This window comes from Phyllostomus hastatus, unplaced genomic scaffold (assembly GCF_019186645.2).
Source record: "Phyllostomus hastatus isolate PE091 unplaced genomic scaffold, TTU_PhHast_1.1 phas_scaffold_501, whole genome shotgun sequence".
In the NCBI taxonomy this organism is placed as follows: Eukaryota; Metazoa; Chordata; class Mammalia; order Chiroptera; family Phyllostomidae; genus Phyllostomus; species Phyllostomus hastatus.
In genome coordinates this window covers 34,003,569-34,029,478 of record NW_025334033.1, presented here as the reverse complement: position 1 = coordinate 34,029,478, position 25,910 = coordinate 34,003,569, and the positions used below count along the sequence as shown (strand labels likewise).

Here is a 25,910-nt window from a genome sequence, read left to right as displayed (position 1 = left end):
TCAGTGACTCATGTCCAGGAGCTGCCTGGCTACGCACCCTTCGGTTATATGTTCCCTCTCAGGCAGCACTTCCTGCGCTGTCGGGATTAGAGCAAGCACATTTACGACCGGCTCGTGTCTTTCCTTAGGCATTTTGAAAAGCTATCTGTTGTATAGTTGACCCTTGAACAACACAGATCTGAACTAGGCAGTTCCACTTGTATGTGGGTTCCCCCACCCAACAATTATGTACAGTACTGGAAATGTGTTTTCTCTCCCTTGTGGTTTTCTTTTCTTTTTTTCTTCCTTGTGGTTTTCTTAACATTTTTCTCCAGTTTACTTATTGTAAGAATGTAGTATATGATAGATATAACATACAAAATGTATGTTGACTATTATGCTATTAGTAAGACGTCGGGTCAACAGCAGGATATTAGTTGGTAAGCTTTGGGGAATTTGAAGTTATACAGATTTCTGACTGCATGGGGAGGGTCTGCACCCCTAGCCCCTGCATTGTTCACAGGTCATCTCAACTTAAATGAGTAGCCTCCAGACTACAGCATGCAGCAAGTACATGTTCTTAAGTGCTACTGCCAGAGATTGAGTTACATGGAGCCTGATGTCTACTTTTTTCATACGTACCCCAGGTGATTCTGAAGCAGGCGTTCCAGGGGCCATAGTCTAACAGACAGTGATGTAAATGACAAATACATGAACTGCAGTGGCCCCTTCATCAGAGGTTTAATGGTGCCGCTGTCATTGGTGCATGTCCCAGGAGACCCAACATTTCCTTTTGTACCTTCACCGTCTATTCCTGGCATAATGTGAAGGACATAATGAAGCCTTTCCTGAGTAGGAGTATCTCTGAGGAGCTGCTGAGTCTAGAATTCTAAGCATTTATCTTTTCCAGCACTCCTTTAAAATCATGAACTACTCATGGAGAATAGGGCTTTGTGTTCTTTTTTTTTTCTCTTTTTTTTTTGAAAAGGAAAACTCCCTGGTGGCATACCTACAGCATGCTACAGTACAATGCAGCTCTGTCTCCACGGTCTAGCCTACCAGAGCCCTGGGGGCGCCCCCATCATTTCCTCTGGGCCCAACCCTGTACCTGAGATGTGGGGACCAGGGAGAAAGGCTTGTAAAGAGCTTCATGGGAGTGTTTTCCTTCCTTGAGGCACCTCTATTAGCAAAACCCTAAAGAAAATCAATGTATTCATATTTCCACATCCACCTGATGTGTCATCGACCTTCCCAAATTAACCACTGGGGGAGGTGGTCCATAGCCCTCCACAATAAGATTGACTGCATAAGAAGTGAGTCTGAAAATTCCATTTATTACAACAAATGAATGGTCCACATGGGGTGAAAATGTGCACATCACATTCAGGTCTTCCTGCTTTAACATTTCTGTATTTCCTCTCTCTGAAAGACACTTTCCATAGATCTTATATAGGAAAAACATGAACAGTTTTTGGGCTGGGAAAACATTAATGTATATATGTAACAATTCACCATTGCTAGGAGCAACTAGGAACAAATATTTAAAAAAAAGAGAGAGAGTACAAAAATTCCTTAACACAGCATGCTTGATTCTCAAGATTCTATTAGCAAGTGAGCGTATGAAGAAAGTTTTTGTTTTTTCCTTGGTAAGCAACCTCTTTCAAATATTGTTAGCAAATTAGCCTCAGATCAAAGTACTTATTTACAACCTCTGATTTAAATAAAACAGTATTTGTTCTAAAAATTGAAAAAAATGAAATTGGAGTTAATATTGAGAATGCAATTTTAAAAAATATGAAGGTTATTGTTACTATTTAACTAATTCTATGTCAGATTTCATTACCACTCAATACATTATACACAGAAATTAGGGACTTTAATAATTAAAATAAGTTTCCCCTTAAGATAAAATTACACTGGTAAAAATGATTGTTGAATCTTTAAAAGAATTAAAACTTTTTTAGAGGCATAAGTAATCATAAAATATTAGATTTTTTCTCCCTAATAAGTAAAACTATCAACAAGCTGAACTCATATAAAGACTCTTGTATTATAATTCCATACTGTAGGACATGAAATTATGAAAAAGCCAAAACATTCTCCTGAAACTTAATTCAGATGGACTGTATATTTACTACCTTCTCTACCCTTTTACAAACAAGGTCACATGAAGTCTGGAACTTCCTTAACTTTTAGTCACCAGAGCCGTATTATGCTTCCTGAAGTTTTAATTCCATTTTCATTGTCCCAAAGATCTAGATTAACATGAAAATATAGAATCCTTCTGAGAAAATAAGTGGTGTGAATTATGAAAGTCATCAGAGTCGTATAATGATGCCTTTAATCACCACCAAAGAGTGCTTATTCACAGCTGTTTTTACATGACCACATGTTCGATTCATATTTTGGCTCATATAAAAATGGACATGGTTTTAGCTGAGTCCACAGCATCGCTAAGCTGATGGCACAACACTGTAGTTCAATACATGCTCTGCCAGGGTTTTTCCCTCTAAATCTTCATCTGTATCCTACTGACTATAGCAAAATCCCAAAGTTTGAACAGAAGTATCCAGTTATAGAAGTGCATTTATTCCTTTCACAAATATTTCAGTATTCTCCTTGCTTTACCCCAGGTGTGAGCTTTTAATTGGATGCATTTATTCTTTTACCAGCATGCCCATAAACAGGAACTAAGGAAAATATTTACCAAGTCTGTTTCATAATCTGTGTTGGCATGTTAAGTCTTTTTGTCTTTTCCTTTAAAAGAAAATGGGGGTAAGGAAAGAGAGGAAAATAAAATTAATTTGGAAATAGCCTTTTGGGATTTTGAAGCAAACAAGATATGATAAAGGCTTCCAGTGCCTCCCATTGCTGATGGAGACTAGAGCTGCCATGAAAAGTCACTGTCCATGAATGTCACCTCTTGGGAAGAGTGGGCTCTCGCTGCAAGGAAGTTAGCTGTCAAGAAAGTCTGAGAGATTCTAACAAACAAGATGGAGGACAAAAACAGAGGAAAGATTCTAGTGGTAAAATAGGTGAGTGACACACAAAGACCATCTCAGCGGAAAAAAGAGCCTGCCCCCTCTGGTGGAGGGGCACTTGGGGGCCATGCCTGCCCCTTCTCCCAGGCAGGTGAACAGCTGGGATTCTGAGAATGAATTTTCTCTGGTGCCATGGGTTCGTTTCTCCTGATACCTGGAAAAACAACAACAAAAAAATAAAAGCCAAAAACAAACAAACAAAAAAAAGGGGCCACAGTTTTCTTAAGAGCACAGAAAGGGTTCTTTCGACCTAGAATTCATGTGATTTGGGGAAAGGAGGAATTTGCTCTTCATGACAAAAGCACCTCCCTGCTCATGGCGGAGCCTTACCTCTCCTGCTCGGGGTACCTGTGAGGCCTGGATCCCAGATAAAACCCAAATGCTTCAGATTCTGGAAATCAGGTTGAAGAGGCATTTATACCACTGATAACTAGGAGGTATTTTAGGCATGGCTAAGGCGCTGAAGTAATCTCAATTTTCAAGATACTGCGTTTTTTCCTTCCCAGCTTCTTTTCTCTCTTATTCCTTTTTCAATCTCTAGAGTAAAACAACAAAACTTCTGAATGGATGTAACATAGGGACATGTTCATGCAAGAGTACTCAAAAACTGTCACAGATATATGAAAGCACCAGTCACGACACATGATTTACTGTTACTTGCAGAATCAAAGCTATCATGTACAAATGTTAGGAATAGCGGTAAGAGGACACAGACAACCGGCATTGTTTTTGTTACTACCATGAGGATAAACCACAGGGAATATCTCCCTAAACATTTTGGGCGCTCATCCTTGGAGTTCAGTCTCAGAGATAAGTCCAGGCTTATCTCTGTACTACTCTAATGGGCAGGGGGACGGAGGGAGGGTCGGGGAGAAAGGGAAAACAAAGGCACAAAGACTAGACATCAATGCCATTAAATCGAACCGTGGTTACACTGGACAACTCAGCTGATCAAAGGGTATTCTAAAGGCAATATTCATTCCGAAAAGGTCATACATATCTTAGCTCAGTACAGCGGTCTGTTTGAATTTTTATTTTTTAAATATGAAGCAGAAACAGAAGGTTTGGGGAGGGATAGCAGAAAAGGGATGACACGAATTTTATCTTTACATAGTCCCCTCCTCCAGGCAGTTCTGCAGGTATCAGAGCTCTTAACTCAGGGTGTGGATTGACTTTCATTGTCATAAAGGGGACCAGTTCTTTAAACATGCATAGCCTGGAGTTCCCAGGATGGTTCTCCTCCCTCTATTTAAATGCTGTGGACTAGAAAGGTGCCCACTTTGCTAAAAACTCTACATCAGTGTCCCAGGAGCCCTGAGGCTCTTCAGGCTCCTCTTGAAGACTTAAAGGATGGCACAGAAAAACTTCTTCTCCCTAAACGGGTTCTCTGAAGCTGGAACAGGGGTCAGGAGGGGATCTTCCTTGGCATGAGCTTCACAGTAGGCCATCAAGTCTGCAGCTGCCTTGGACACCTGGAAAGGAAGACAACAACCGAAACTTTAGATGAAGCCTCAATGAAGGTGCAGCCAGTCAAGGCCCAGGCTCTGCTGTCCAACTTCCCTCGATAATTCAGGTTCAAATCCTAAGCCCACCACTTACTAGCTCAAGTGAGAGTGAAGCAAGATACTTAACCTCTACCTGCAAAGAATGGAGTTGATGCTCTTGATCTCAGGATAGCTAGCTGCAAGCAGGTCCAGGACCAGGATGAGGGGAATAGGCACTGAGGGCATAAAACTGAAGGAGATGCATGTAGTCGGGGTTTCACAAGTATCAGCTCTGCATTTGTACAGCCCTGAGAGTGGGTTATCCAATTTATTGGCATTTAATTGTTCATAGTATTCTCTTATGATCCTTTTTACATGGTATTTGTGTGGTGTCAGTTGTAATGTCTCTTCTTTCATTTCTGATTTTATTTATTTGAGTCTTTCTTTTATTAGTCTAGCTAAAGGTTTGTCCATTTTGTTTATGTTTTCAAAAATCAGCTCTTTGTTTCATTGATCTTTTGCATTGTTTTTCTGGGTTCTACTTCCTTGGTTTCTGCTCTGATCTTTGTTATTTCTGTTCTTTTTGCTAGTTTTGTGTGTAGTCTGTTTTTTTCAAAAGTTTCTGGAGGTATAAAATTAGATTATTTTAGATCTTTTTTTTCATGTTGGCATTTATCGCTGTAAACTTTCCTCTTAGAACTGTTTTTGCTGTATACCATAAGTTTTAATATGTTCTTTACCTTCTTTTTGTTTGTTTCAAGGTATTTTTTATTTCCCTTTTTATTGCTTCTTGATCCACTGGCTGGTTGTTCAGGAGTGTATTGTTTAATTTCCACATACTTGTGGATTTTTCCATTTTTCTCCAGTTATTGATTGCTAGTTTCATACCACTGTGGTTAGAAAAGATTCTTGGTATAATTTCAACCTTCTTTAATTTGCTAAGACTTTTTTGTGATCTATTATTTAATCTATCCTGAAGGATGTTTCATGTGCACTTGAGAAGAATGTGCATTCTGCTGCTGTTGGATTAGATGTTCTATATACGTTGGTGAGGCTCATTTGCGCTAATGAATAGTGAAGGTGAAGTCCAACATTTCCTCTAATTTTCTGTTTGGGTACCTGTCCATAGTTAAAAGTGGGATACTGAAGTCCCACACTATTGTTGTATTGTCATCTACTTTTTCCTTTAGGTTGGTAAATATTTGCTTGATATATTTAGGTGCTCCAATATTAGGTGCATACATATTTATGATTGTTACATCCTCTTGATGATGAACTGACCCCTTTATTATTATACAATCACCTTCTTTGTCTCTTGTTGCAGTTTTTGGCTTAAAGTCTCACTCTTTAATAGGCATTATATTGCTTATAAAATATTTTATTGTGTTTCTATTTTGTTCCAGACATTGACTTAAGTTTTCTCTCTTGATCTACATAATAGTCCTGAGATAGAAACTGTTATCCTCATTTTAAAAATGAAAAATTAAGGCTCCACACTTTGCATATGTCATATAGCAAAGTACACAGCAGAAAAAGAATTTGAACCCTTATGTTTTGCCATTAAGGCACAACCAGCCACATACAAACTACTGAAATGCAGGGCTAGTTCTAAAGGTTGATTAAAATTCCTTGTGCATCTTTATGAAATGCTACTATGACAGAATGAAAGGAAACATCCTGTTCTTGTTTTAGCTCCTGTAAATAAAAGCAAAGGACAGACTTTCAGAATCTCGATTACTTTTTTTGTGCCTTTCATGGTTTGATCCATAGTGATTATTGCACCAAACAGGAGTTTAGCTGTAAGCAGCAGAGACTGGACAACAGTAATATCTGAAACCCACTTGTTAAGAGGGGATCTGGCACCATGATTACTCATTTGCAATGCTCACACACAAATATGTGGCAGGAGTTCTCAAAATCTCATTATGGAAAAGAAAAGTGTCATTCTGGGAAAATTAATAGCTTAGAATTTCTCATTTCTTATATTTGAACACTTGATTCTAGATGATTTCCTTCTCAAAATATATTACGTGTTTTACCTTGTTTCCTTAACTAGATCACAATCTCCTGTGGGTGACAGTCAAAAACAATGCCAGGATCCTAGCAGTAATTACAATAATTGCTTATGTTTACCTGTCCTTGCTATGTGTCAGAACTGTACTAACAACCACTTTACAGTATCTCATTTAATTCCTACAACAATATTATAGGTCATGCTATTATTATCCTCATATTTAGTATGTGAAGTTGAGGCTTCATTAGGTATTTGCCCTCCACCTCACAGCTCACGAGTGGCCAAGTCATGGGTTTCTGTGTGCCTGACTTAATCTTTATGAATGTGCTTCCTTCCTAACCTGTAGCTGTCTTCATTGTTGCTTACCTTACAATGATTCACAGCAATAGTCTGCCTGGAAAATCTTGCTTTCGGACGATTTCTTTTGACATTTTGCACACAGTTTCTTTTACATTTTACATTCCTAGATCTACTTTTTCCATAAAGATTTCCCCAATAACTCTGGGTAGTCTCTCCCTTTACTATCCCATTGTTTCTTCCCAAATATCTCAAATTTGTCCTCTATTGTCATCTCTATTACTATTCCCCTAGTTCCACCTTTTTCTGCATGATTACTGAAATAACCTTGTAAGTTAAAATTCCTAAGGGATCTGCTGTAGACTGAAGTGTTTCCCCAAAATCATACATTGAAATGTTAATCACTGATGTGATGGTATTTGGAGGTGGAGGTCTTTGGCAGGTGATTAGATGATGAAAGCAGAGCCCCCGTAAATAAGATTAGTGCCCTCATAAAAGAGGCCCCAGAGAGCTCTGTTGCCTCTTCCACCATGTAAAGTTATAGTGAGAACACAGCCTTCTACACCAGGCAGCAGGCCCTCATCAGACACCAAGTCTGCCAACACCTTGACCGAGGACTTCTGGCTTCCAGAACTGTGAGAAATAAATTTCTACTGTTTATACGCCATGTAGTCTATGGTATTGTGTAATAGCAGCTCAAATGGACTAACACAAGATCCATGGGTAGAATTCAGAGATAGTCTATGAACTTCAATAATTAAAAATAATTACATCTTGGGACTTCTGGCCAAGATGGAGGCATAGGTAGACAGACTGTGCTTCCTCGCACAACCAAGATAGGGACAACAACAATTTAGAAACAGAATAACAACCAGAACTGATAGAAAATTGAACTGTATGGAAGTCAGACAACCAAGGAGTTAAAATAGACACACTCATCCAGACCAGTAGGAGGGGAGGAGTCGGGAAGCCAGGCAGAGAGGGGTCTCATGGCACAAAGAGTGTTGGGACCGGGTGCGTAAGACCTTGGCGGGCAGACCCTGGGCGCTCAAGTGGTGGCTGGCAAACCTCAGCCGAGGGGTGGCAACTGGCAGACCTGGCGAGGTGGCGATTGTGAAGCAAGGCACTGTGTGCAACCCAGTATCCCAGTGCTGGAAAATAGAGCCTTGGGGCACTGATTGAAAACACCTATGAGGGTTGAGGTGCAGGGAGAGACTCCCAGCTTCAAAGGAGAGGTCATTGGAAAGACCCACAAGGTGCACAAGCCCACCCACATGGGAATCAGCACCAGAAAGGTCCAGTTTGCTTGGGGGAAGTGGCAGAAGGGACTGAAATTAGCAGAGAGCGGAGCAAGAGCCATTGTTCCCTCTTGGACCCCATCCCCACATACAGCATCACAACCCAGTGACTGGGGTGCCCCACCCTGGTAAACACCTAAGGCTCCGCTCCTCATACAGAACAGGCGTGACCAGACCAAGAAAAAGAGAGAGAGAGAGAGAGAGAGAGAGAGAGAGAGAGAGATATGACTCAAACAGAAGAACAAATGAAAGCCCCAGAATCCATCCTTTTAAGCAACCGAGAGATAGTCAACCTATCAGATGCACAGTTCAAAACACTGGTGATCAGGATGCTCACAGAATTGGTTGATTTTGGTCACAAATTAGATGACAAAATGAAGGCTACAATAAGTGAAATGAAGAAAAATACACAGGAAACCAATAGTGATAGAAAGAAAGCTGTGTCTCACATCAATGCAGTGGACCAGAAGGAAGAAACAACCACACAGAAAAGAATGAAGAAATAAGAATTAAAAAAAATGAGGAGAGGCTTAGGAACTTCCAGGACATCTTTAAATGTTCCAACATTCGAATTATAGGGGTACCAGAAGGAGAAGAGGAAGAGCAACAAGTGGAAAAGTTATCTGAACAAATAATAAAGGAGAACTTCCCCAATATGGCAAGGGAAATAGACTTCCAGGAAGTCCAGGAAGCTCAGAGTCCCAAAGAAGGTGGACACAAGGAAGAACACACCAAGGCACATCATAATTACATTAGCCAAGGTGAAAATGAAGAAGAGAATCTTAGAAGCAGCAAGAGATAAGGAGATAGTAACCTATAAAGGAGTTCCCATCAGACTGTCAGCTGATTTCTCAAAAGAGACCTTGCAGGCAAGAAGGGGCTGGAAGGAAGTATTCCAAGTCATGAAAGGCAAGGACCTACATCCCAGATTGCTCTATCCAGCAAAGCTTTCATTTAGAATGGAAGGGTAGATAAAGTGCTTCTCAGATAAGGTCAAATTAAAGGAGTTCATCATCACCAAGCCCTTATTTTATGAAATGTTAAGGGGACTTAGATCTAAGAAAAAGAAGATAAAAAACATGTATAGTAAAATGACAGCTAACTCGCAATTATTAACAACCACACCTAAAACAAAAACAAACTACGCAAACAACTAAAACAGGAACAGAACCACAGAAACGGAGATCACATGGAGGGTTAGCAACAGGAGAGTGGGAAGAGGAGAGAGGGGTAAAAGGTATGGATAATAAGTAGCATAGATGATAGGTAGAAAATAGGGGGAGGGCAAGAATAGTATGGGAAATGTAGAAGCTAAAGAACTTATGACACATGGACATGAACTAGAGGGGGGGAATGTAGGTGGGGGAGGGTGTGCAGGGTGGAGGGGGGTAATGGGACAACTGTAATAGCATAATCAAGAAAATGTTTAAAAAATTATTATAATTACATCTTTATTTTCACTAACCTCAATGGAAATTTAGCATTTCTTTCCATTATCGATGTAAAAAACACACTACCGTAGCAGTTTCTGTGACTTAGTTGCCAATAGAAATCAGATATTTTCTCTCATGTTAGTTATTGCAAACATCTCAATATTTTATTCATGTTTACCCACTTTATAATTATAGACCCACTACTAGATCTTATAGAATCAGTTAATAAAGGAGTACACACATATATAACTAGATCACAAATATTTTCCTAAAAATATATTTTTAAAGATTTTATTTATTCCTAGAGAGAGGGGAAGGGAGGGAGAAAGAAAGGGAGAGAAACATCCATGTGTGGCCGCCTCCCACATGGCCCCAACTGGGGACCTGGCCTGCAACCGAGGCATGTGCTCCAACCAAAAATTGAACCAGCGACCCCCTGGTTTGCAGGCCACACCCAATCCACTGAGCTACAGCAGCCAGGGCTTCCTAAAAATATTTTGATGAACCATATTTCAATATAATTAGTTTCCCTTGTAAATTAAAAACATTATTCTGAGAAGGGAACCATATTCTTCAACAGACAGCCAAACAGGTTTAGGGTGCAAAGAAATGTTTAAGAATCTTGGTTTTAAATAAGTTTTCTTCTTTCATAACTGTGCCAGGAGTAGTATTCCCCATATGCAGCAGAAAGATATTTTAAAAATGTATATTGGCTCATATCACTCCCCTATTTAAAACTCTCAATAGCTTCCCGTTGCACTTGGTAGAAAACCAAAACACCATAAAATGACCCGTAGGTCTTGCCTGCGCTGGGCCTGCCCACTGCTCCAATTCCATGGTGTGGTATTCTCTCCTCCCCACACAGGTCTCCTCTAATTCTGCCACATTTTCGAGTTCTTTTCTGCCTCAGAACTTCACATATACAACTTCCTGAAACATTCTTCCCCCCATCGCCCCAGCAGGCTGGCTCTTTCTTTTCTTCCAGGAGTCAGCTGAAATGTTGCCTCTTCATAGAGTCCTCACAGAACACTCCATCCCATAATGACTTTCCTCATTATTCTTGCTCAGGGCAACCCGCTCTGTTCCTTCACAGAAAAACACTTATCACAGTACATAATTAGGATCATTCCTTTTTTTTTTTTTTTTGGATATATGTCTTTCATGTTAAGTGCTTGGCTCTATGTCAGCAGGGACCAAGTTTGCCTTATTCACCACTGTGGAATTGGTGCCTGGTATGTAGTAGACATGCAAAGAATTGCTGAAAGAGTTCTCAAACATTATCTTTTTCAACAAGTATTTCTTTAAGGTAATATTTACTGAAAATCTAATATGCCTGACACAGTCTACAGGCTTGGAATTAGGGAATAAAACTCACAAAGATTCCTGTCCTTGTGGGACTGATGTAGTATTGTAGACTTCCAATTCTGATTCTGATGGAGTCACAGAGACCAATGAAACCTTCCTGCTTGAACTTAAAATTTGACAAAATATATGCAAAAAATGTTTGTAAATGTTATATAGCAGGCAGCAAAAGACAGTAATCCCTGTGAGAATGGAGACGAGATAAGCCTTACTGCCTGAAAGGGTTTCCGGGCCACAGCACAGGTAGGGGGAACCCAGTGAGTTCAGAAGTGTCCCTGAGGTGAGGTGAGGGCAACAGGGGAGAAAGATCTGGGGTGTGTGCTGAGGGCAGGGGAGAGCACTCACGCTCTGGAAGCCTTCAGAGGATTCCTTTGAGTCTTCAGCTGAATACTGATAAGCACATTTGTGGAAGACAGCTACTTGAAGCTGTGCAAAGAATTTTACAAAGGATCAAATGAAACAATCCCTGATGAGCACACAAGGCCCAAATAATTTGTGTCTCCATTGGTCAGAGTAGAAAAACCTCACAATAAAATGGGGATTGAGTAGAGTCCTAAGAAGGGTAATATTTCAGTCATGGCACCACACAGGCCTAGGTTAAAGGCTGTTATAGACTCCCTGGTCAAAGTTTAAAAGTAAGCCTTGAATAAATCAAAATGTTTCTAAGTAACTTAACTCCACCACAGTGCAAAATTAAAACATTTAAAGGACTAAAAAAACCTTCAGCATGCCACAAGATAAAATCCAAAGTGTATAAAATAAAAACAACAAGAAAAAAGAGGCATGAAATAGGTAGGAAAAAAATTTCTCCTATCATGAGAAAGAATTAATCCAAAAAAGACCCAGAATGGACACAGTGAAAAAATTAGTAGATAAAGATAATATTAAAATAGCTGTTGTATATATTGTCCATATAATAAAAAATATAGAGGGAAGCAAAAATGATAAAAATAGACATGGAAGATCTTAAAAAGGCAGATCAGATCTCTGGAGGTAAAAAAAAAATACACTAGCTGAAATCAGTGTCAGATTAGATTCTACAGGAGAAAAAAATGAATAAACTTGAAGGCAACAAAGGGCACTCTCCAAAGTGAAGCAGAGGGAAAACAGGCTAAGAATAAACAGCATGCACTGAGCAAGGAGACAACCTGAAGTGATCCAATGTGTGTATAGCTGAAGTCTGTGAAGGAGAGGAGAAAGACAGTGGGTATAGGGAAGGGAAAAATATTTGAAGACATAATGGAGGAAAAATTTTGAAATTTGACAAAAACTACAAACCTCACAGTCTCAAGTAACTCAACAAACCCCAGATGAAGAAACATGAATCTAGCCCTGGCTGGCGTAGCTCAGTGGATTGAGCATGGGCTGCGAACCAAAGTGTCGCAGGTTCGATTCCCAGCCAGGGTACATGCCTGGGTTGCAGGCCATAACCCCTAGCAAGTGCACATTGATGTTTATCTCTCTCTCTCTATTTCCCTCCCTTCCCTCTCTAAGAATAAATAAATAAAATCTTTAAAAAAAGAAACATGAATCTAACTACTCCAAAGCACAGCATAATCAATTTGCTTACACAGTACCTGAGTGAGAGAATGAAGAAAACAGAAAATAAAACATAAAAAGTTGCTAGAGGTAATATTAGAAGGTATAAAGTTTTATAAGAAAATAAAAGTAAAGTAGGGTAAAAGGGATAGAGAGTGTGTGTGTTTGGGGAGGATGGTGAGGGTCCGGTGGTAGGGCATGAACCGCTGGAACACGTCCTTGATCAGGGAGATGAAACTTAAGGGCAAGTGAAGGGATTTACTTCTGATAACAGCAAGGATCTCCCTAATCAACAATGGCTAAAACCACTATCCAGCAGCCTCACTGAACCAGACTAGGGCTAAGAACCAGGCAGTGAGGGGAAGGGGACACTAGACAGTCCCAAAAAAGGTCACTAGAATGTGATGTTAGGCTCAAAACAAACCAAAATAAAAAAGAAACCTTCTCTAGGTAGACACCCTGACAGCTCTGAGAAGAAGCAATTTTCTCTAAGGATAAAAACCCGACCTAAGAATTTAAACAGTATGCTGGGATATAGCTCTGTCTTCATTACATCCTGAAATTGAGACACCTCAAATTATGTAATTCCACCCAAGTTTATCTTTCGAAACACATCTTAAAAATGATGTTGCAAAATGCTTGCAAGCCATCAGGCAAAGAATTAAGCAGTGACAGGTTGTCATTGACTGTGCACGTGGGAAGTCGCTTGTGCATTAAGAGGAGCGGCGTTCAATCACTCCTTCAGTTGAATTGCTGGCACTAATGGAGCCATCCAGGTTGACAACTCTAATTTGTTGCTTACAAGAATTTCAAAGATCACACTTGGATGGAGGCTGGAAAATGGGATGTTATACTGAACATTGAACACTGTCTGTCACAAGCCTGGCAATGTAGTTAAGGGAAAAAGAAACCACTGAACCTCTGGGAAGAGATCACAGAATTTTCACACTAGGAGAGAATGGTCTGACATTTGTTTAGAAAGACCTTTTACTAAGGTCAAAAGCACCGGCCACTTAAAAGCTTCAGTTCTCTTTGAATCATCAACATGTAATTCAAGTAAAGGATAATTTACACACCTAGCTTAAGCACTGGTAAATGCAGAAGCCACCTCAGGTCCCTTGGTTATGCCTTGGAATTCTACTGAAAACATGAGAGGTACCACAGAGAGCAAGCTCACTAATGTAGGGAATGGAGAGCAGCGAGTCACCACAGTGCCGGCGTCACCATGTAGCCACGCATCACTGCTGGTGCCCAGAGATGAGTCTAATGGTCTTTCCACTGTGACTATGAGGAGCACTGGGCTCAGACTTTGATTTTGATACTAGAGAAATTATAGTTGCATAGAGAAATATCTACTATTTTTATTTATAAAATGATGTGAGTATTGTCATTAAACATTTATTTATTTTTTGGGAAGGGAAGGGAGGGAGAAACAGAGGGGAGAGAAATATCAGTTGGTTGCCTCTTGCACACCCCCTCAACCAGGGACGTGGCCCACAACCCAGGCATGTGCCCTGACTAGGAATCGAACTGGTGACCCTTTGGTTCACAGGCCGGCACTCAATCTACTGAGTCACACCAGCCAGTGCTGAATATTCTAAGTAAGCTTTCCCTTTCCACTCCTCCAAGGTGATATTAAATTGATGGTACATATCAATAGGATATTTTTAAAAAGGATATAGAATTAATTTTAGAAACAATAGTCATCAAGAAAAAGCACCTTGTATTTAATTTACTCTATTTAATCAAAGAAGAAAGGCATTCAAAATTGCCATCCAAAATAGTTACATTTTCTAAGAAGGGAGACGTCATCTGGCCTGAAAACAAGACTGCGAAGAAAACTTCATTTCCCAGACATTTCAAACTACCAAGGCTTCACAGCAGCACTGCTTTTCTAGCTGCAAGTGCAGTGCATAAGGCTAAGCATATACTTGGTACTTATAACAAATATCTATTGATTTTATTTTATTTTATTTTATTTTATTTTATTTTATTTTATTTTAATTGCTGTTCAAGTACAGTTCTCTGTCTTTTACTCCCATACCAGCCCACCCCCCCGCAGTGCTCCTCACCTCCCTCCCATTTCTACCCCACCCTAGTTTTTGTCCACGTGTCCTTTATACTTGTTCCTGTAAACCCTTCCCCTTTTCCTCTATTAACATTTTAAAAGTTATATCAACCCTCATAAAAATAAAGCTTTATGTTCAGTTATTAATGTACACTTGAATTAAATTTTTAAATTTTGCTTCCTTTTCAGTAAACCAAATGAATTAGAACTGGCCATCCTTGAACAGCCCTTTTCTCTGTAGTCCTTTGATATACTACGCCAATTTTATTATCCCTGAAAATACTCTCAATTGGCCTAGAAAGGGGCTTGAATCGAATTCTGTCTAGTAAATGGAATACAAACCTGTTTAGGAAAGAAATGTTAAAACTTTCAACTCAATGCTGAAAAAACACTTGAAAAGTCCCAAACCTAGGATGTATGTCCCCTCTCTAGTAACAAGTATGATGACTAACTGGCCCATTTCTCATACAACTTTCTGTGAAGTTCAATTCCAATCTATCATGAGCCAATCATCAGGAAGATGATTTAATCATTAGAAACGTTCGTGTTTGGTTAAATAATTCATACATATTTTCCAGTTATGAAAATCAACCTGTTCTTTTTATGTTGAACTATTTAAAAAAAAGATATACCATAAATTCTGCCTAATTATAAACACACAAATAACATGGTATGTTTTACTTGCCCGTAAAGTGATCAAGTCTTTCTTTTTTATATTTCATTAAATTTTCCCCTATTACCACACTTTTATTTGGCCAGTTACCTTATTTCTGGAATTTCCCAAACCATAAATATAATTAGCAATGTCATGTAGAATATAGTTCCTAATATTTTTGCATATGACACTCTTAGTACATGAACTTAAAGCTATTCACTAAAAAAGTGTTTCCTGACTGCCTGTATACCTCAGCACCATGAAGGATGAAAAGAAGTAAATAACATGGTCCTTGGCTTTGAGGTCTATCTGGAAAAAGTTCAGCCTTTGTTAATATAGCAAGAATGGTTTGAGCAACATTGATGAAAACTGGCAGCCAAGGGTGTGGACTGAAATGTGCACGGTGAACAGTAACAAGGTCACTGTATTAGTCAGTGGGGGTGGGAGATGCCGTTGAGTGAACATGTGTATTGTGTGGCTGTTGCATTCAAAATGACTAAGTGAGTAAAGCAATGAATCTGTATCAAATTTTGCATTAAGCTTGAACATTCCTCTGTGAAAACTATTTGGATGATTCAGAAGGCTGCAGCTACGGGCAACTGGTGACTGGCAGCTTCATCAAGACAGTGTGCCTGCCCAGGGATCAAGTCTTGTGCAGAGTCTTTTGGTGAAACATCAAATTACCTATGTGACTCAGCCCCACTACAACCCAGATTTGGCACCCTGAAACTTCTGGCTTTTCCCCAAACTAATCGCTTTCCCTTTGAAAGGGAAGGGATTTCAGACCATTGAAGAGATTCAGGAAAATACAACGGGACAGCTGATGGTGATTGGGAGAACTGTGTGAGGTCCCAAGGTGCCTCACTTGAAGGGGAAGGAGGCATCATTGTCCTGTGTATTTCTTGTATCTTCTTCAATAAATGTCTGTTTTTCATATTACATAGCTGGATACCTTCTGGACAGACCTCAAATAGTCTTGTTGGAAAAATTTATCTGATGAGGGTAAAATTAGCAAATTAATTAGTAAATATGGTCAAAATAAAAAAAAAGATTCACAGATAAGTGAGGATTTCAGCTGACCCCTAATAGAGGCATAAGGTTTGGATAGCATTTCAGATTATTCAGGCTGCTATCACAAAACACCGGAGACTGGGTGACTTACAGACAACAGAATTTATTTCTCATAGCTCTGGAGGTGGGGAAGTCCAAGATTGAGGTGCTGGCAGATTTGGTGTCTGGTGAGGGGCTGTTTTGTGGTTCACAGATGGCGCTCTTACTGCTGTGTCCTCTTATGGTAGAAGAGGCAAGGCCTCTCCCTGGGGTCTCTTTTATAAAAGTACACTAATTGCTCTTATGACCTGGTAACTTCCCAAAGGCCCCACCTCCAACTACGAGCATGTTGGGGGTTAGGATTTCAACATACAAATTTTTGTGGGGGACACAACCCAGTCTATAATAGATAGAAAAAGAATGAGGGAAAGGGTGTTCTCAGTGAGGGACGTGGATAACTAAAGAGGTGGGAATTTGCATAGCATATTCTTGGGATGGTGTACAGACCCGGTTAGAAAGGTCTATTGGGAACATTTGGGAGAAATGAGAAACAAGTTTGACATTTTTATGTGGGGTCAATTTATGGAGCATCCAATTATTAAAGAAGCAATCATTTCACCCACACTCCTGGCCTTGGCTTTCTTTTGCTCTTACATCTATATTATCTTTCATGATATAACGATGGCCTCTGTCCAAGAACATTTTTTCAGCTCACAGTGATTCTCTCCCCTCCTTAAATATGTATCTACTTTCCATCCATATGGATGGATTAATTCCTAAGAGCCATGTTTGTGCAACGTGGTTCAGTTCTAATGTCAGTGGATTGTAGCTGCAGATGGCTCATTCTTGCTAGGACAGAGGTGCTACTCTAGTAATATGGAATCGGGACTAAAAGAGATTGAATCGATCTATCTCCTCATGGAGCTGGAACAACTGTGCCATGTGATTCTGGGAGCCATGGGAAGCTATCTTGTGTCTTTCATGTGAAATCGGTAGCTGAGAAATCTATTCTTCCCCAGAAAAGAAAGAGGCAGACACACAGAGAGAAACAGAGACACGTCACAGAACACCCACAGTTCCCGATGGCCTTCCAATTCTCATGTCCACTGCTCACCCAGCTACATTTCTGCTCTTGGATTCTGAGACACTCTCTATCTTTTACAATCAATCCCCTCTTTCTGCTTAAGCGAGTGTGGGGTTAGGTTCCTATTATTAGAAACCCAAAGACTCCTAATATAGTGATGAATAAATAGATTTACTGAAGTCCTGCTGCCCTTCACTCTTCTGCATGCTCTCTCAACTTGTACTCTCGGGACAAGGTTTCTTTCATTCGCCTTAGTGTGAGTGTACTGCTGTTCCACATATCTGAGTGTCACAGTCTCCACTGCACCCTCTCTGTCCCTCCCCCCAGACCCCTGTCCAACTTCTTTGATTTTACTTTCTGTCCCTGGATGAAATGCTAACAAACACAGAAAAGCTGGGAGTATAATTTATATATGCCAAGGCTTATGAGTAGATGATGGGTTCCACAGCCCAAATATCCCAGGATCTGTGATATGCAGGGATAGGAAACAAGATGGTTTAAAAACAAAAATGCTATTCAGATTCTTTTATGGCAGGGCTACTCTATGCTGCCTAAATTATTCGGGAGGCCACATGAGAGAGAAGGACATCCCCTGCTTAAAAGACCCTCAGCAGCTCCAGGGCCAGCAGTGCCCTTTACCCCCTCCCTGTTTCTTGTGGCCTCAGCTGCAGTAGGCTGCACCAGATGTGTACAAAGCCACTGCTTCCAGAAATGATGACTTGAAGAGGTCACTATTCTGACTAGCAAATCACGACCTGGGATATTCAGAGAGAAGCCCCTTCCTGCTGACAGTATTATACATGAAAAGCAGGTACAGAAGCCAGAATGCTCAGAAGCCTTGAAGGGACCTCTAAAGGCAGATAACCAAGCCCTAAACCAGCTAGCTGATAACTGTGTCAATACAGCCACAGTTTTATCCAACAGCTAAACTAAAAATAATCTGGCACTTCACCACAGCATGCCTGCCTGGCTCCAATGTGCAGAACAAATGCTGAAATACAGGCTACTGCTGTATTTGCAACAATTAAGGTCTAATAACATCAAGAAGGATTCAGAGATTTGAATAAAAGATCACCTAGGAGGGCAACTCCTTGGTGCTCAGTTGATTAGACTGATGTTCTTTTAATAGTGATTTATTTGGTGTCTTTAGTAGTAGTATACAAAGGGAATCAGGATATGCTGTTGGCTTCTTTCTGATGGCATGTGGTAATGTGCTCCTTGGATATCTTATTGACGTCATTGATAAATCTTGTTCATACTTTGTGTAATCCTTCACTAGACAAGGAGATCCTTGAGGGCAAGAATTACGTCTTCATCTTTATTCACCTCTGTATCTCTAGTACCTAAAGAGGCTTGGCAGTTTAGAAATCTTTCAGTAAAATATTTACTAGGTAAATGAATTAGTGAGCAACTGAAAAACAGCAAAAATCCAACTTTAAAAGGAGTTTCTGGGAAAGCTTCTCAAAAGATATGATGATTGGTCTGAATGTTCAAGGAACTGTAAATTCATTGGAGCAGGTAAAACAGAAAGACAGAGAGGACGACAGTGAATGTTCCAAACATTTTAAATTCCCCTCAAGGGAATTAAATGGTTCAGTATAATATGTGGGCAAAAGGAAGGGGATAAGGCTAAAAGATGGGCAGGGTCCTTGCATACTCTGCTAAAGAATTTGAACTTTGTAATGTGATACACCACACACAAAAATGAAGGATAAAAATGAAGGATATGATCATATTGATAAATGCAGAAAAACATTTGACACAACCCAGCACCTATCTATCTATAACAACTGGGAGGTGAGTAGAGGGGAGATGAGGGAACATACCTCAACATAATAAAGGCCATCTATGACAATCCCATAGCTAATATCACACCCAACAGTGAAAAGTTAAAAGCTTTTTCTTTAAGATCAGGAACAAGACAAGGATGTCCACTTTCATCACGTTTATTCAACATAGTAATGGAAGTCCTGGCCACAGCAATCAGAGAAGAAAAAGAAATGAGATATCTGAATTGGAAAGGAAGAAGTAAAACAGCCATTGTTTGTAGCTGGCATGATACTATATATAGAAAATCCTACAGATTCTATCCCAAACTATTAGAACTAATAAATGAATTTAGTAAGGTAGCAAGATGTAAAATTAATATTCAGAAATTTATTGAATTTTATACATTAATAGAAAGTAATCAGAAAGAGAAATTAAGAGAACAATCCCATTTACAATAAAAAATAATAAAATACCTAGGAATAAATTTAACTAATGAGGTAAAAGACATGTACTTAGAAAACTATAAGATATTGAGAAAGGTGAAAGGGATTAAGAAGTATAAATTGAAAGTTACAAACATAGTCACTAAGAGATAAAGTACAAATAGGGAATATAGTCAATAATATTGTAGTAACTATGTACAGTGCCAGATGGATACTAGAATTAGAGCGGTGATCACTTTGTAAGGTATATGAATGTCTAATCACTGTTGAATACCTGAAACTAATATAATATTGTATATCAACTATAACTGAAAAATACTTTTTTATCCTCACCCAAGGACATTTATTTTTCATTGCTTTTAGAGGGAGAAAGAGAGAGAAACTTTGGAGCGAGAGAGAAGCATCGATTGGTTGCCTCCTGTATGCACCCAGATGGGACTGTATGTACCTGGACTGGGCAGGGGATTAAGAATTGAACCTGCAATTTAGGTATGTGCCCTGCCTGGGAATCAAACCCTCAACCTTTTGGTCAGGGGATAATGCTCCAAGCAAGTCTACACAGGCCAGGGCAAAAAATAATTTTTAAAAAAGAGTTTGAATTTTATTTTACAGGTGATGGCTATCATAAAAAGATTCTCCATAGGAGAGGAACATAATGAGATTTCTTATAGATATTTTTTCTTTGGCAATAACATGGCGGGTAATTGAGATGGAATTTCAGAGATCAGCTAAGAGCCTTTTGCAGCTAATAGTTCAGGCGAGGAATAATAAAGGTCTGATCTAGGGCTGAAAAGGCTATATCTGTCTTCTTCCACCATTACCTTTTCATCACCACCAACACTCTCACAGCTGCCTTCAGGAGGCAGGCCTGAGGGTGGTGAGCAGTAACAGAAAATGCCAATCATTATAGTACTTCACACTTTTATCTTAATTGGGTCACCCCAAAAGCCAAAGTGGATTTTTCTAGAGGGCCTATGACCAGAAACATCCCCCCAAAACTCCAAAAGCTCTTTCTGAAGCCACAGTCATTGGGCCACCTCACTTCTCCCAGCAATTATTATGCCCACCTGCCACAGGGCACTTCTTCAGCAAGGGAGAATACAAGAAGAGGCAAAGAGAAGAGAGGAGAAGAGGCAGGTGGTAAAGGAGCAAGGCAGATGGTGAAGACCCTTTATCTCATTTGTGAATAAAGAGGATGAAATCTGTTAGAAGAAGAGTAGAAGCTGTTTGCCTCTTGTGGCCTCAGATTTGACAAAGGACACTTGGGTAGATGGAAAAGTGTCCATGGATATTTGCTCAGCTTATTTATGGGGGAAGACCAGCTCTCCCTTCACTCTCCTGCACATATCTGGCGGGAATTAAAAGGAGCTAACCCCTTTCTCTAGGACTGAGGTTCTCAACCTCAGCTATACATTGACATTAACTAATAAAAATATACTCATGCCTGAATCATATCCCAAGAGACTCTAATTTAACTGGTATAGGATATACCAGTATATGGTATATAGGATATACCATAGTATAGGATAGTATAGGATATATCAGTCTGTTTGTAGAATTCCCTGGGTGATCTGAATGTAAAGATGGCTGAGAACCATTGCTCTAGACTAGGGGTCAGTAAAGTTTTCTGTAAAAGGCCAGAGAGTAAATATATTATGACCTGGGGGCCACAGGGTCTCTGCTGCAATTACTCTACTCTGCTGTTGCAGTGTGAAAGTTAGCCATAGACTACGTGTGAATGAAATTATGAAAACAGGCAGTGGGCTGAATGTGGCTCACAAGCCATGATTTATTGACACTTATTCTAGAAGCACGTTCCAAAGGAGGCTGGATTGTCCAAGTCACGAGGTCAGGTATGGAGAAAATAGGAAAACTATTCTGGTGTATACAAAAGACATTTGGAAGAATGTTCTAGTTTTTAGTAAAATGAGATATGTTTCTGAGTTTGATTTTACAATACGCTTGGATCTTCTGGGAAAGTGAAGTTTTGGTAGTCGACAAAATGTCATGTGACCACACCTGCCGCAGCTATCTGTTCATAACACCGTGTAGGTCAACTTCACATTTAAAATCTGACAACAAAGTGTTTGGAGTTAGAGTCTTGGTTCAGTATGAGTTGGGCCCAACTTAAGGCAAAGCTGTCAGGAGAGATCTGGGCAGTGGAAGAAAGAAGGAAAAGAGCAGACGATTAAATTTCCATTAAACCTCTGTGCTGTTTGACTTCTTAGGGAGACCATGTGTGATTTTTGCATTTCGGATTAAAAAAATCCAATAAAGTATAATGAAACAGAAAAAAAGTAACCTACAATGGGGAATTGGGAGGAATAGACATTAAAGCTGGACACTTAAACTTTGAAGTTAAATCAGGACAGAAAAAAACTAAAACCCAAATAAGAAGAGGGCCCTACAAGGTAAGGGTGGTCGACTGGTGAACTGCTCCATTTTATGTGTTCTCTGACTTCCTTGTCTAGCATTCAGTCATAAGCCTATGCTTTATTTCTATTTTGTTTTGTTGTTATTGTTTTGTTTTTAATTCTACATGGATAACCAGTTTTAATTTATACTATCATATTACGCTGGAGAAATCTAGAAAAGGCAAAGACATTAGACAAATGAACTTTTGCCCAATCATTAAGTTTCTCTCTCATCATTGCTGGCTTCATTACTCTGTATGGAAAGAGAAGTAAATGGTAGGTTGCTGCAAATCGTGCTCCTTACAATCAAGGCTAGATGAGCTGTGTGGGTAACGGTATCCTTACCTTTATCCTATCGATGTTGGCTTCCATCTTCAGTTGTTCCACCAGCTTCCTGGCTTGTGCTATGCTGGCAGTGTTGTTGCTGGCCATTGGGGTGCTGGGTGGGTTTTTCAGACACACTAAGTAAGAAAAGAAGGAAGAAGAATGCATCAGAGAATCCAGGAGCTGCCGAATGTGCAGGTTTATTGTGACTGAGGGATCCAGCCCTCTCCCTCTTCAATGCAGCACTGCCTCAGAATGTCAGGTGGACCGGAACATGGGTTTGCTTCCCCAACTCCCCTCACCTTTCACCCTTACATCCTTATTTGGGGGGCGGGGAACAATGCTACCAAGTCAGTTGTAATAAGATATCCTGCCACATTAATAAAGCAAGCTATTAAAATTATCATAGTTTATAAAATAAACAAAATGATAAGGGTGGTGGTATATGTTATTACTGCTGTTATTTAGTGGGTACTACTACTGTCTGATACTGTGGAGTGCCCTAAAGGATGAGTGAGAGGCAAGCAGACAGAGGAACAGTAAATTACATAATCCTTTAGGACTAAGGACACTGAGTTTACTCTGCTCTCTTGATGGACAGGCTCACACACCAACTTTCCATAATGCTCGCAGCCTAGGCCTATTAAACTGGAGACACTGCAGTTGGAGGTGTGGCTTTGCCATGTCACTCAGCCAGCGTTGTTTCAAATAGTCATTTCTCTTCACTCTGTCTGAAATATGGCTTTATTCACAACTATTCACTTCATTCACAATTCTTCAGAAACACACCTATAATGTCCAGGGGGAGGGGCTGCCCTGTCTAAATTGTTAATTATATCAATGAGTTCACAAGTGGCATTCTAAGTTAGGTGCAACAGATTTACTACTTTTTAAAATATGCAAATGGAACATAACTATTTAGAGTGGAGCTCTGAACCCATGTAGATTGAGACGTGGTTTCTTTGCCGCTGGCTCTGCCAGGCACCCTCCTCATCCTTGTCCCCACCCCCTCCCACTACCTACCCCAATTTTATTTCTCTTCTAATTTTTTATTGACCCACGGTCTCACTTTATTCTTGTTGTTCATCTCAGAATGCATCCTATTTTATTTTTGCTCATTTTCCCTGCATTCTGATCTCGCTTCATGCCAAGGCACCACATGCTATTTCAGGACCATCTGTGTACGTGTGTCCCTCGGGGTCACTGACACCCAATAATGAAGCAATGACTGAGAGCTGCAATTTAACTAGTGTGCATGACTCAGAAATGAAAAGCATTAATACACTGCTTCAGTCAACACTGGTTGACTCTTCTTCAGAAGACTATATTAAAAGCCGTGACTTCTGCTAGCTTTGGGGAATATTTTTATCTAGGGATAAAGTAGGATCATGTTACCATCTAAGAAAGGAAAGAGGACAAATAGAAAACCTGGAGAAGAAAGAATAACCCATAATAAACTCAATACATAAATTTTTTACTAAAATAAAGAAATAATTTTTAATTACCAAAAAAGCAAAAGACTATAAATTATTTCCTTTGGTTCTTATTTCTTGATACCTAGTTCTTCACAACAAAAAAGAAATTATGTATAACTCTCTGCAAACAAAGAAGTCCCTTTGTAGAGAGTGCTATTTTACAAAGAATGCTGCAAAATAAGTCGCCTTGGCAATGTGTACATTATAAACTGGAAGATAAATTAACTGTTGCTTCAATTTATTTTCAAAGGGCTTAGTGACAACAAAATGGGAGGGAAGATGCAAGGGATTTTAAAGCCACGAAGATTTCTGACTCTGCTTTCACATGTCAAAGATCAAGAAACATGGAAAAACAAACAAAACAAATAAAAGGAGGCTTTAACAACTATGATTTCATCCACACGGTTAGGGACCCAATCATCGCAGCCCTATGGGAAATTAATTATATGCCCCTGAATCAAACACATATCTAACCACCTTGCAAAACCTCTCAGGGACAAGATGGAATATTGACTTATCCATTATAGTAGCCTACCTCTTCCATTCATTTAAATTGGAAGCTGGCCATGATCTTCAAGCCCCTGGACACTGTTCTGTGAAGCTAATGTTTCTTACAAATTAAAATTTATGAATTTTAGCTGGGCATAGTTTAGTGGAGAGATACATTCCCAAGTCTCTCTTGAAGCTCAGTCTAGTTAAATGACTAAGTTTTGGCCAATGGGATATAATTAGAAGGGAGGGGGTGTGCCCTTTGCCTCCCCTTCCTCCTGCTGCTGGCCTGGGTGGTAGTCATGTTGACTATAGAGCCCCATCTTAAATCTCTAGGCTACACTCCGGGGTGAGCAGGAAGGATTAGAGCCACTCGGCCAGCTATAAACTGGTTACCATCTATGTGAAGAGAAAGAAGCACTTATCTTGTTTCCATCACCATTAAGGGTTTCTCTGCTATTGGCTGACAGATCTGCCATTAAGTGAGTAAATAACCCATTATTTTCATTTGAGTATCTAGAAAAGTTTATGTCTTGTAATACCTGTTCCTGTTCCCCGGGAAAGCTGCGGATGTCCTGAGGAGACTGAGCTAGGAAGTATATGAATAGTCAGTCTATTGCTGCTGTAATATATTACTATAAATTTAGTAGCTTAAACAGTAGAAATTTATTACCCTACAGTGTGGGAGGCTAGGAGTCTGAAATAGGTCTCACTGGGCTAAATTCTAGGTGTTGCGGGGCTGCGTGCCTTCTGGAGGCTCGAACAAAAAATCTGTTTCTTTTCCTTTTCTAGCTTCTCGGGGCTGCCAACATTCCTTGGCTCTTGGCCTTTTCCCTCATCTTCAAAGCCAGCAAATATACAGAGTCCTTCTCCTGTCACATCACTCTAAACTCTCCTCTAGTCGCATTTCCCTTTGACTCTCCTCCGCACCCTCCTTTCACTTCGAAGGATCCTTACAACTACGTCAGGCTCACCCAGATAATCCAGGATAATCTCCCTATCTTTGGGTCAGCTGATTAACAACCTTAACTCCATCTACAAGCTTAATTTCTCTTTGCCATGTAACAACATATTCACAGGTTCCAGGAACAGGGACATGGGCATCTTTGGGGGCCTTTATCTTTTCCTCTACCTCCATAGAAGGAGACCTCTGTATAGACAGAGAAGGGAAGTGGGGAGGTGGGGGTTGAGATGGGAAAAGAAGAGGAATGGGGCAGAATGCGAATCTAGAAATGTTGGGGAGAGAACACACTTGAAACCTAAATAGATTTAAGAGAAAAAGTTAACATAGGCTTTGATTTGTGCTCCTAGTTTTAGGAGATACATCCTGAGTGTTTTTATCTTATCATATGACCCAACAGAGTCTAGTGCCACTTTTAGAATCACTTTGTGCATTTCCCTCTTTTTTATATCCAGCTGCTTTCCCATAAAAGCAGTGACAAAGTCCCCCTCCTGAAGACTGAAAACTGTGAAGTTAAGTCCTAGACCAGTGTTCCAAAGAGGTATGTGTTTTCCTACAAAGTGGCTATGGCAAATAAAAAAGTCAGCCTCTCTTCTAGGCTTGAGGCATTTGGATAAAGCATTTCACACTTACACACACACACACACACACACACACACACACACACACACCCTCTTTTCATCATATAAAACAGAAACTATATCCAATAAACAATAACTCCCATTCTTTT

At 39.9% G+C, this 25,910-nt stretch overlaps 1 protein-coding gene across 3 annotated transcripts in view; it reads right to left on the bottom strand.

Annotated features, from left to right (window-relative positions):
* Positions 1-1,293: 1,293 nt before the first annotated feature.
* The window catches only part of GNG2 (G protein subunit gamma 2), a 121,633-nt gene continuing 97,016 nt past the window's right edge, over positions 1,294-25,910 (bottom strand). For all 3 annotated transcript variants that reach the window (XM_045823482.1, XM_045823481.1, XM_045823483.1), the window contains exons 3-4: positions 22,277-22,392; positions 1,294-4,492 (exon numbers count right to left, since the gene is read on the bottom strand). In XM_045823482.1, coding sequence (XP_045679438.1) covers positions 4,364-4,492; positions 22,277-22,363 — 216 coding nt within the window. In that variant the 5' untranslated portion in view covers positions 22,364-22,392 and the 3' untranslated portion in view covers positions 1,294-4,363. The remainder of the gene's footprint in view (positions 4,493-22,276; positions 22,393-25,910) is intronic.